Genomic DNA, 12,175 nt, shown 5'->3' with positions numbered 1-12,175 from the left:
GCCACAAATTGTATTTATTGTCTGTATTATTTATGAGCAAAATCATCTCCTGAATATCTTACTCTTTTTCTTTCTGTATTTCTTTTAGAGATTTAACCTTCTTTAAAATATTTGACCAGAACACCACGAGGAAAGGGAAGTCAAATTGAAGACCACATTGTTTGAAACTTTTCTAAAATAAGATTTTAAGTTATTTGTAGATTTTCATTAACTTGCCCATTTGACTCAGTGTACTTGAGTCTCTGTGGGGTTTGCAGCTGGGTGGGAGTTTTCAGAAGCCAGTATACCATTTTAATATCAGGACTTCAAAGTCTTTGGTTTATAAGTAATGGCTTTTAAAGTACTATGGGAACTTTCATAAGTTCAGATGACATTGTTCTTTCATTGAGAAGATTGACCAATATGCACTTTTACATGTTGAAGTTAATACTATGCAGACAAAATTTTTATGAAACTGATAGAGATTAAAAATAATTAGGCAAGTATTTTTAGGGTACTGTCATAGTTTCATGAATTGCACCAAGAAAGCGATTCCTAATTTGTGGCAGAGAATCTGCTAGTGATGAATTATTGTATGTAGGGTATTTTTGATTCTTGGTAACATTCTATTATATATATATATATATATATATATATATATGCTATTTGCTAAACAGCCTAGACAATAAAATGAGTAGCAACTATCTTACCCTTTTTCAGGTTGTGTCTCAGAGCCCCCAAAAGGGACAGCTGTTGGGAGATCCTTTTCTCTCAGCTGGCGTAGCCATCCAGATGTGACTGAGCCAATGAGATTCAGAAGTGCCACCACATCTGGAGCACCAGGAGTGGAGAAGGCAAGAAATACTGTCCGTCAAAAAGCAACTGGTAAATGTTTAACTATCACTAAACAAATCTCATTATTATTTAAATGAATTTATAGACGTGCTTTAAATTTTCATTCAGAATTTAAATGGTAAACCTTTTATTTTAGATGAACTGTGTCAATATTTTGTATACATTCTGTTCTGCTTACTTCTCAAGTCACAGGTTTTATTTTTTATTTCTAAAATATGTACTGTGAAAGGGAACATGACAAATACATCTTCAGTCATGGTGATGTTATTACGAGGTGGTGTTCCTTCTAGAGTTTCAGCAAAGACAATGAGGGGATACACTTGGGTTGAGGATGAATGGACACAGTCTCATCTTTCCCTTCTTTGAGGGGAGAGAGCTTCCTTTGCCTGTAGATGCTGCTTTTATTTGGACAGCACTGGTACCCGATGGAGGACCAGCTGACTGGCAGGCTGCCTTGTTACCTTACAAAGGAAGCTGATGTCCACTATGAACACAGTAGGGTCCTCTTCCCCATTTGTGCTCTGATTTAGGACTCAAGCAACAGGGCCTTGGTTGCTGACAGTTCCTCTCCTCAGCAGCTTCAGGAAAGCATAATCGGATCCCCAGACCACACAGCAAGTACTTGTTGAGTAACATGCATTGTCCTTGCTCATTAAAAGCCTGAAATAGATGGCTTAGCTTCCTGCTGGCATTTTCTGTCTAGGTATGTTGTTCTCTAACTGTAACTTTCTCCTTCCTTAGCATGCCTTAGCATTTGCTGGTAATTATCTTTTTAGTTACTTGCACCACCTATTCCAGTTGTTTTCCTTCGTTCTGCTTCTGAGAAACTTTCCTAAAACCACGAAGTACCTAGGAGGCCCACTGGTTTCTTGTCTCAGTCTAGTCCTAGAGTATTCCTGCTCTCAGTCAAAGGCGGAGTCCTACCCAACTGTGCAGACTGATGCTGCCTTTGCCACCCATGCACTCCAAGTATAAGCACTGGTTCACCCCAGTGCACTCAATTTGTACATGTTGATCAGCAGTGAGTACGTGCAGATCTTCATGTGCACCAGACATTTAAAACCAACAATGTGGCAGCAGCACCAATGCTTTAGAAAACATTTAGGAAAGGCAGGGTGTCTTTAGCCATCTTCTAGGTATTTGAGGGGCCATGTGACACCAGACAAACCACTTAAAAAGATTTTATAAAGATATTTGTGTAATATGTACTTTAAAATTGTAAAGTTGGTTTCTGTAGACTTAACTATGTTTTAAAAGTCTGGACCTTTTATATTTGAAAGAGTGAAAACCATCAGTTACACAAGTCTGTTATCTCTGTGTTTTATATACACATGTATGCATGTATACACACATATGCATTTCCTACTGTATTTTATGCCTTTAAAATGATACATATTATGCATTTATTGTTACCTATTAATGGTCTTTGAAGATTTTTCTATACCTTGCTGTTTAGTAAGACTAATACACATGGCTGATCTTACTCAGTTTTATTTTCCTATTTTTAACAAGGCCCAGAGTATTTTCCCTGTAGTGTGAGTATGTAGAAGGCATTTCTGTGAGTGTAGAAGATCACTGAGATCATTCTCCATGTGCTCAGGAGGAATTAGTAGCAGCTAGCAGTAATTATGGGATAGCCACTCAAAAGTGACTTTGTTTCTCTAATGTCATTAAGAGAGCAGTTCAAGATCTTCATACAGTGGTTCAGTTTACCTCACAGATTTCATAAGTAAAGAAGCTGTCACTGATGCTGACACCAGCAAAGTAGATTTTATAGAGGGGACATCAGAGTGTAACTGAAGAGGCCTGTCACGGAAAGACAGCTCTGGGCCTGAGTGTCAATGATGTTGAGAATTCAGATGTCCAAACTCAGAGTGATCAAAGCGAGTCTTAATTGACACCTTAAACAGCCATTATTTTACTACTTTTAAAATGCATGGTGATCTGTTTTGGAAAGATGCACAACCATTTGGTTACTAAAAGGAACGTTTTAAAACAGTGCTCAAATAAAATGCCAGATGCATACAGAGATAAACAGATGTACACTTCAGCATTTACATGGTTGTTGTCCTTTACGTAGTATTGTATACATTCATGAACTACATATAGTCTCTATGCTGGAAACACTGATGGAAGGGACGGGAAGGGACAGCTGAGTAAAACGTTTGTTTCAAATGGTCACCATTGTGTATAGTTTTGATTTACTTATGCTTAGCAGAGATACATAAAATAATAACATGACAAATAATCATTTGTATATTGAGTTTACACTGATGGTTTTATGGATTTTAAGGATAGTTTTAAGTATCTGAATCACATTCCATGTTTGTTTTATTAAATGTTTATATAACCAACAATGTATGAGAGAATCAAAAGTTCATACTGAGAAACTTTTGCTCAACTAAATGTGAAGTGCAATATTAAAATATAGGTTTCATGGATATCAAATAAAAATATCTGAGTCATATATTTATGAAGTTTGGGGATATATAGTTTGCTAAATGCTTAGCTTTTAAATACAGTCAGCTCTCACTCAGCAATCAATTTCTGAATTATTTATAACTTAATAGAACTTTTTTTTGTCTTGGACCAGATTTTCCTTTTCTCACTGTGGTTTTTGTATGTGTATCCTTTAGAAAGAGATAGTAATGTATTGATAATGTAATATGATGTGGTTGAGCAAGCAATTCAGACATCATTCTGGTGCTCTCTGATACACAGCAGCAAAAGAAAGCATTCTTAAATGAAACTAGGTCTGTGCATGGGATGGCCATTCCGAGTCATCAATGATGTGTATGGGATGGCCATTCCGAGTCATCAATGACTGACTGTATTTAGAGACTGTGGTTGAGTCCTTTCATCTTATCAATTTCTTTAAAGCTTAAATGGCTTCCCATAAGTGTTTAAAAGAAGTGCAGCACCTTAAGAACTTAGAAGTGGTAAAAGATCTTGATGTGCTCTGATATATTGTTACTTTATCTCTCTTGGAAGCTAAGCGAAGCCAATCTATCAGCAACTGTGTCCACCTCTCTGAGGCTTTGCCTGCTACTAAAAGCGTCCCACTCCTCCTGCATACCGTGAGCGCTCTCTTGCCCGGCCTCTCTTACTCCTCTTGCTCTCACAGGCTGTCAGGTACTGTCCTGTTGTCTCGTGTCTCCATCATGACTACCTCCAGTCACACTCAGAAGGCTGTCTGCTGCACTAGTACTAAATTTCAAAAAATACGAATGCTTGTTTTTGTGTAGTTTATGTTTAGTAAGCTATTGGGTAGTCAAAAATTCTATAATCCTGCTAGTTCGCAGATTTATGCAGATAATTGAGGTTTTGATTAAAAAACGAAACAGTACAGTGTTAGTTTAAAAAACTTGTTCTTAGACTTCACCCAGTTAATTCAACCGAATTAAGTTTATGTGTTTTTTTTTTCTCTAGCGCAGCAAGGTGAATATAGTAGTAGTAGTAGTAGTAGTAGTAGTAGTAGTAGTAGTAGTAGTAGTAGTAGTAGTAGTAGTAGTAGTAGTAGTAGTAGTAACAATAATAATAATGTATTGTACATCTTGAAGTAGCTTGTCACGGAAAGACAGCTCTGGGCCTGAGTGTCAATGATGTTGAGAATTCAGATGTCCAAACTCAGAGTGATCAAAGCGAGTCTTAATTGACACCTTAAACAGCCATTATTTTACTACTTTTAAAATGCATGGTGATCTGTTTTGGAAAGATGCACAACCATTTGGTTACTAAAAGGAACGTTTTAAAACAGTGCTCAAATAAAATGCCAGATGCATACAGAGATAAACAGATGTACACTTCAGCATTTACATGGTTGTTGTCCTTTACGTAGTATTGTATACATTCATGAACTACATATAGTCTCTATGCTGGAAACACTGATGGAAGGGACGGGAAGGGACAGCTGAGTAAAACTTGACATTATTTGACAAGTTCACTCAAAAACCCCAAGTATGGGGGTTTTGAGTGAACTTGTCAAATAAATGATGAGGGTGATCGATATGTGAGTGGCCCTGATCCAATGTCACGTCACCCACACCGTCTACACATCATGATTCCACACTGTCCTACCACTGTGTGTAACCACCCTGTGCCAGTCATAAAAGAAGGTGTCAGAGTACCAAAAATGAGTTTTCTCACGTTTCCCCTAGTCACTTCTCAAGGAATTCACTTTTCGTGTTAAATAATTAAATCTACAAAGAGATTTTTTTTCAGTGATTTTTTTAAAAGTTGAACTAGATCTTAATTAAGAAGGAAATGTTTTCATGTTTCTTTTATGTTCTGAGTTCTGATATGGATTAGGACGTTTCAGTACTGGAGATAGTGTAATTACAGTTTCTATAGCAGAAACACTGTGGTGCCATTGTAGTTTGGCAGAACAGAATCAAAGCTTGAGTGAAATACGGTGAGGGAAGAAGGTAGTTTAACTGAGAGTAGGGACTGTGGTGTGGCTTAGAAACTCTCTTTGGTAAACACCGACTGTGAGAGCGCTGAGGCCGGCCGGCACTGGGACAGGTGACCAGGTAAGCTGCTGCTGAGCAGTGAATCTCGAGGATTAGACGGTCCAGGAAATGCTACTTCTTAGAGGCAATTAATGGGGCATTAAAAAGGATTCGCTATGTATTTGGCTAATTCATACCAAAAAGAAATCTTTAATGTGAAAAGTTTTATTTCCTACTCTATTTTATTTTCATACTGTTACATTTAAGTTTTTTTTTTTTTTTTTTTTTTTGTTATTCTGGAATGTGTTCTCAGAAAAAAAATCCTTCCTATTAATATCTTCATTTGTAAAAGTTTTGTTCTCATTCAGAGTTATATTTTGAGTTCATGGCCCTTGTATGTGTGTGCATGGTACCAGCAGAAGTTGAGTTACTTTCTGCAGTGACTCTCAGCTAAGAATGATTTGGCAACATCTGGAGACATTTTGGGTTGTTAAGATGTTGCTGTTGGCATCAGTAGGTAGAAGCCAGAGAGCCTGCTCAGTGCCCTCACCAGAAGATGGTTCTGTCGTGCAAGTAGGGCAAATGGCCGTGTAAAGGGAAGCAGGCTGGAGCAGGCCTGGGTATCCCCTTTGCCATGTTCACTGCCTTTATAGCAGTCTGACTCCAGGTGTCCCTTATTAGTGTGAGGCCACTGTCCTCTGTATGTCCTGTCGGTACTAGGCTGAGAGGAGTGTTGAGCAGTCAGGAGTGCTCACCCTTCCTGGCTGGCCCTGTGCAGCATGCTGTGTTCTGATGCACCTCTGAGTGGACGTGGGCGGGATGCCCGCCACGCTGTGACGAAACGATAAGCAGCTTCTTTACGGTTTCCTTTCTGGCTACAAGCTGAGTGTTTTAGTTTATTTTTGTTGCTTTTCTTTTAGTTTTACTGTTAGTGGTTGTTAGTTTTGTCTTTATTGTGGCAGCAGCAGTCCTTGTTTTGGTTTCTAATCTGTGAGCCAACCCAGGAAAATTGTAATAATAGAAGCCATGGCAGCAGATCTGGAGGTATGGGAAGTGAGTGCCGTTTGAATTTGGGGAGAGTCAAAACCACCTGCCTCCATTAATATGAGTATCAAGAAATCCGTGCACCTGGAAAGTGGGTGTGACGGCTGGGAGTCCCCTCTCTCTCTTGAAAGCATCCCTCCCATTGTCTTCCACTGCGTTCTCAGTCTGCAGGGCTCACATGCTATGCAAGTGCAGGCTTTCCTTTGGGGATATTACAATGGTTATAACTAGCAGAGTGACTGTCGTCCTTTACCCAGTGTATGGGACCTAAGGGGAGCCTTGCTTAGCTCCATGGGGATGCTTGTCAGAGCCGGACTAACTGCTCTCAGTAGGCATGGCCTTGTGGCCATCACTGTGGAATGGAAAGCCTCCCCTGAGCTTTTATAAGGCCGAGTTGCCGTCATGAATGGTGTCTTTAAGGCGAGGACTTTACATTGTTACTGTGCTTGTGCAGCCTTGTCTGAGGGACAAGTGGAACATGGGCTTTCTGCTTGTTAATAAGATGAACTGCGGAAGCTGTAACTGAAGAGTGAATGGAGAGTAGGCGACATCTGGAGAAAATAGAAGTTAGCTGAAGAACATCCACATGTACTTCAGTCATGCCGGCTCTTCTCCGTGGGGGTAACAGACGAATCCTTATGATCATGCTGCCCATGGTTTCAATGGAGCTTTAGAAAGCAGTGGGTTTGGAATGGTGTTGAGAAACTACATCCTCAAGAGACAGGGAAGTTAGTGCTTTTGATCGGGTGTTATTAGACTTCACAGAGCATAAATGAACTTAAAATCTGAGGCAGAATTCAGCTCTTTAAAGTGATTTAAACAGAAATTGTGTGACATTCAAAACAGGATGCATCAAATCTAAATTTGTTGCACAATTGTTACGTAACTCAGATGTCCCTTTTCTGTTTTATAGGAAATCCCGGGTCTTTACATTTTACATAATGGTAAAACCATTTCCATTAGTTACAAAAAAGCAACTCAACAGGACACAGTAGAATGGGAGCAGCTTAAGCCCAGCATGGTCTTTCTTCAACAGCAATGCCAGCAGAGGGAGCCCGAGAGCCATCAGGGAGGAAAAGTGCCATTCTCTTGTCGGCTGTATGCAGCCCATTCTTCCATTCCTGTCATTTCCAGTTCTTTCTGCAGGCTTGGATTTTCTCCATCTGAGAAGTCTCTCTTAACAGTTTTGCAAAAACAAAGCCTTAAAAGATGTATTAGGCCTGCCTGTTGGGAAGGCAGACAGCTGGTGGCGGCAGGCTGTGTCCTCCGGCAGGCTGTGTCCTCCGTCTGCTGTGCTGAGGACCAGTGGGGACACTAATCTGGAAGCCACGGTGCTGTGGCTGTGTTGCATCCCACCAGATGGCGATGTTCTTTATCTTTAGAAAGATGCTGCCAGAGTTGGCTCAGTTCTTATTTACTTCTGCTCAGAACTCAGAAACTGGCATCCACCACTGTCTGGCACAAAGCTTCAGAGGAAAAAACCTAGTCTTCTCTCTGTCCACAATTATTTTTGGCCAGTTATTTTTCAGGAAGTTTGGAAGCTCTTGGGCTCCCTCTACTGATACAGGAGTGACAAATACAGCATTGCCATTTCACCACTGGCCCCATAGTGTTTAGGCCTGGTGCTCAGTGTTCTAGCAGACCTGTGAGAAGAGCCCTGCCTTTGCTTTGGATGTATAGGTAGACGTGTGCATATGCCTTGTGTGACTGCTATAGAAAAATGCTCAAGGGAAGGCAAAGATGACTGGGAAAGTGGAGATGGTGAAGAGGAAGGTGAGACAGTGCAGGTGAGCACGGAGTCGATTGATGGCTGGCAGTCACTTTAGGGGCCTCTCTGGCAGCCCCATAGAGAATAGCAAACAGAAGGAGCCAGTGACTAGTTAGAGGAGAACTCAGATGACTTGGGCAGAAGACGGTAGAGTCCTGGGGCTGTGAGTGTAGAGGGAGAGGGTATCGTGACTGGTCGTAAAGGTTCAGATGAATTGTGTACTTTAGAAATGGCTCGAAGGGAATAGAGGATGTAAGCTATCAGCAAGATAAGCAGGCGGTGAGAGCTCCTCTTGGTTTTCCACTTTATCCTATGCGGATCATTTTTGTGCTTAGTGACTAGTTGAGCTTTGTACGTGATAGTATGAGTATTAAATAGCGTCTTATTTTGCACAGTTGTACATTGTCTCTTAGAAGGACTAGTGCAGTTGGAGTTCCTGTTTCCTTTTATCTTAGTTTAGTTGGGGGCACCTGTGCTCTCCTCAAGTATTAACCATCTGTCTTTGCATTTCTACATGGCTGAGTCTTCCTGCGAGATTTCAAATGACTCAGACTCATCAACCATTTCTGTGGGTCTTTTTGTTTTGTTTTGTTTTTTGTTTTTTCTTGTTCCCTTCTTTCACCCGGAAAACAAAAGGTTGATTAGAATTAAAAAGAAAAGTATTGATGGTGTGGAAGGAATGTTACTGATAAACACAGGAAGTTTGGTGATGTGTGTGCAGATTACCTACAGTCTGCTTTCTAAAACATCTCAAACGTACTGTTTTAAATCTGTTAAGTGTGAAATGTTTTATATGATCTCCACCACAGTCCTGTGTATTTTGCATTAATACTTTCAGAAGTGGAGGAGTTCCAACAGGCAGAGAGCACAGCGGCAGCCGACTGTGACTATCTTGTGGTGGGACAGCAGCAGGTCCCCCGGAGCAGCAGCACCTCTGACATCACTGAGCGTTTGTACTCTGATTCCTCTCAAGGTACGTGGAAGCCACTGTCATTTGTTTGACTGGTTGATCAATGTTGAGGACAGGGTGTCCCCCTTTTTCTGTGGCAGGCCAGGCACTCAGTTTGTTGACTAGGCTGGCCTGGAACTTGCAGGTCCCTCCTGCCTCTGCCCCCAGTACGGGGATCTGTTGCCCTGTGGCTGGCTGAGTCCTCAGTTATGAGCACAAAGCCAGAGGTTTGGTCTTGGGATGGGGATAAGCTGCTGTCAGTATTGCTTATTACATTTATTCTAAATGTCTATTGAGAAACAGACAGATAGACAGACAGAAAGACAGACAGGGAAGGAGGGGAGAGAAAAGAGTTACATGTTATATATGTGTTGCTAGTATGTATATGTGCATGTGTGGAGCCGAAGGTTGACTTGGGCCAATTTTCCTTGATGACCTCCAACCTATTTATTTATTTAGAGGCCAAACGTTTTTCTGATGTTTGAAAGCTTACCAGTGAGCTCTAAAGAGGCTTGTCTCCGCCCTGCCCCAGGTTACAGCCCTACGCTGCCTCACCCAGCTTTTCACATGACTTCTGGGGCTCTGAGCTCAGGTCCTCACACTTGCTCCGCAGGGACTTTGCCACTGAGCCAGCTCCCCGGCCCAGGTAATCACTTCTTTATTTCACTGTAGGAATGTGACTTCCGGGAGTGAAACTGTCTTGCTATTTCATTTGCTTGCTTACCATACTTTCCAAGTCTGAGGTGACTGGGAACTAGAGAGGCGTCTGGAGTGTCTGGAATAGGAGGGACAGAGCAGGGTCCTGAGTAAGAAGAGGACCGACAGTGGAAGAGGAAGAGCTGGAGGGGTCGGGTGGGAATGAAAGCTGGTGAGGCGGAAAGGAGCCGGCTCGGAGCATGCATCAGGTTTCTCTAGCTTCCTAAGGTAACAGGCCGTGGAAGGTGAGAGGCAGTCAGTTGTGCTGGTGTATCTTACAGTGAAGAACAAGCTCAGTGTGTAGTGAGTAAGTGCCAGCCATTCCACTGTAGTCCCCGAGTCAGTCAATGACCTGTCTTGTATGTCAGTGGTTCTTCCGTGTCTTCTGACAGCAGAGTCAGCAGATGAGGGAACTTTTCCTCAGACACGTCCCTGAAATAAGACATTATAGCAAAAATAAAGAGGAGAAAATACAGGGTTCGAAAACTTTCTGTTCTTTAAAGGGTTTTATGTGCATCGTTAGGGATATGAGTATATACATTGTGGTAGAACACTTGCCTTGCATGCAGGAAGCCCTGGGTTTAATTTTGGACTGTCAGGAGAAACAAAGAAAAAAAATGCCTTAATTATTTGGGTGAATGCATCAGTTGCTTGGGGCTTTCCTCTAAGAAAATGTTTTAATCCTTTCAAGTTTTAACAAAGCTCACCTGAGAGAAGAGAAGCTTCAGCGACCTAGTGTATAGTACAGTGCACTTCCTTCCTGAAGAGCTCAGATCAAATGGCTTGCTCGTCTAAGGGATAAGACATTAGCCCAGGCTAGCCTGGAACTTGGAGTTGACTCCCCAGTCTTCTGGTGCTGGATTATTGGCATGTACCCTTATGCCTAGCCAAGAGGAGATTTTTTTTAAGTTCTCTGACCACATGCATGTATGAGGTAGTACATATGTGGATTACAATGATTTATATATGCAGATTTCAAAAGCAGCATGTTATATAAAATAAACACACAACATTTGTTGTAAAAATTTAAATTAAAGAACTATAAGACTACTTTGATTTTCTTAATTTAGTTTTGATGTTTTTCTGGGAACTGGTTTTATTTGTTAATTTCTTTCAAATTTATTGGCTCCATATTATTCATCAGATACTCTTATGATCTTTTCTTAAATCCTTACAGGCTCTGTGGTGGTATTTCTTTTTAAACTATTGACACTGTTTCTGCTTCCTTGGGATAGTCTTTGTATTCAGGCAACCCAGAGCCGTCCTGGTGTTCCCTTCCTGTTGCTTTACAGGCCAACCCAGGCAGCCCTTTTGTCCAGTGCTGTCTCCAAGCTCACCTTCCCTGAGTGATGTGCTGCATGCCCCTGTCCAACGGAGTGTACGAAGTGAACTGTGAGCCACAGTGAGCAGCTTGGCATCTGCTCCAGTTGACCTAATGGTGGGCTGTAGGCAAAGCCTCTGTAGACTGACCGTTAGATGCTGCCAGTGCAGGCTCCTGATTCAGCACCTCTGTATATGCTGTGGCATCTGGATACAATGGTGTATCTGTTTCTGCCTCTGCCTGCCTGCCTGCCTGCCTATTTTACCTTCTGAAACATTCACTTTATTATTCTTACTCCTATCTCTAGGTCAGAAGGTAGAAAATTCACAGAATTTGAACTCTTCAGAACCCAAGTCTGCTCAAGAGAGCAAAGGACACGTGACACATGAACATGAAGGAATAACAGTAAGATTTCTAAGAGAAAATCCCTCTGCCATGATAACCAAGCATCAGCTGTACAAGGACAATGAATTTATTGGTGGTAGTTAAAAGTTTTTCCCACTTAGTTTGATTAGAGGACCAAATAATCTTGAAGTCACTTAAGGTTGTACTTGCTTTGTATGTGACGTACAGTCATTCTACAGACAGAAGGTGCAGCATGAAGTAGTGCTCACCCAGACCCATGCTGTGTGGCTCACTTCGGAGTGAAAGCTCTGCCTGATACAGTATTCATAAAGTGTATCTGGTGTGGTTTTGTTTGAGTTTGTAAAGAAGGCATTATTTCAAAAAACAAAACATACAAAGAAACAGCCTGTAACTCATTCTTTAAGATAATCTCTTTTCATGTTTTAAAATTTAGTGTATATGTATAAAAACATAGATATTTGAGAAACAGAAAATATGAAGGTCCCACTTGTTGAGAAGCTAGCAGAGTTGAGTTCTTGTGTTTACGTGAGTAAGACTTGTACCAGCTTGATTGTATGGATGTTGCTTTGGCCACCAGTTTTGTTCTTGTTGTTTGTTTTGGTTTTGGTGTTTTGTTTGACTTTTCAAGACAGGGTTTCTTTGTAGACCAGGCTGGATCATAGAGATCTGCCTGCCTCTGCCTCCAAAGTGCTGGGTTTAAAGGCAGGCACCGTGGTGTTGGCTTTGTTTTCCTCTCATTTGCATGTATA

At 41.3% G+C, this 12,175-nt stretch overlaps 1 protein-coding gene across 2 annotated transcripts in view; it reads left to right on the top strand.

Moving 5' to 3' along the window:
* Positions 1 to 12,175, top strand: part of RALGAPA2 (Ral GTPase activating protein catalytic subunit alpha 2) — a gene marked incomplete at both ends in the record, with an annotated part of 234,696 nt that overhangs the window by 88,916 nt on the left and 133,605 nt on the right. The window contains 5 exons of one of the 2 annotated variants that reach the window (XM_080931324.1): positions 700 to 864; positions 3,826 to 3,966; positions 8,933 to 9,067; positions 9,576 to 9,689; positions 11,368 to 11,465. In XM_080931324.1, the coding sequence (XP_080787450.1) occupies positions 700 to 864; positions 3,826 to 3,966; positions 8,933 to 9,067; positions 9,576 to 9,689; positions 11,368 to 11,465 (653 nt within the window). The remainder of the gene's footprint in view (positions 1 to 699; positions 865 to 3,825; positions 3,967 to 8,932; positions 9,068 to 9,575; positions 9,690 to 11,367; positions 11,466 to 12,175) is intronic. The other variant, XM_080931325.1, reaches the window with a different exon arrangement.

The sequence above is a fragment of the Micromys minutus genome, assembly GCF_963924665.1.
Source record: "Micromys minutus genome assembly, chromosome: 17".
Taxonomy (NCBI): domain Eukaryota; kingdom Metazoa; phylum Chordata; class Mammalia; order Rodentia; family Muridae; genus Micromys; species Micromys minutus.
Note: the sequence above shows the minus strand (reverse complement) of the source record. Positions and strands in the feature narration are given on the sequence as shown.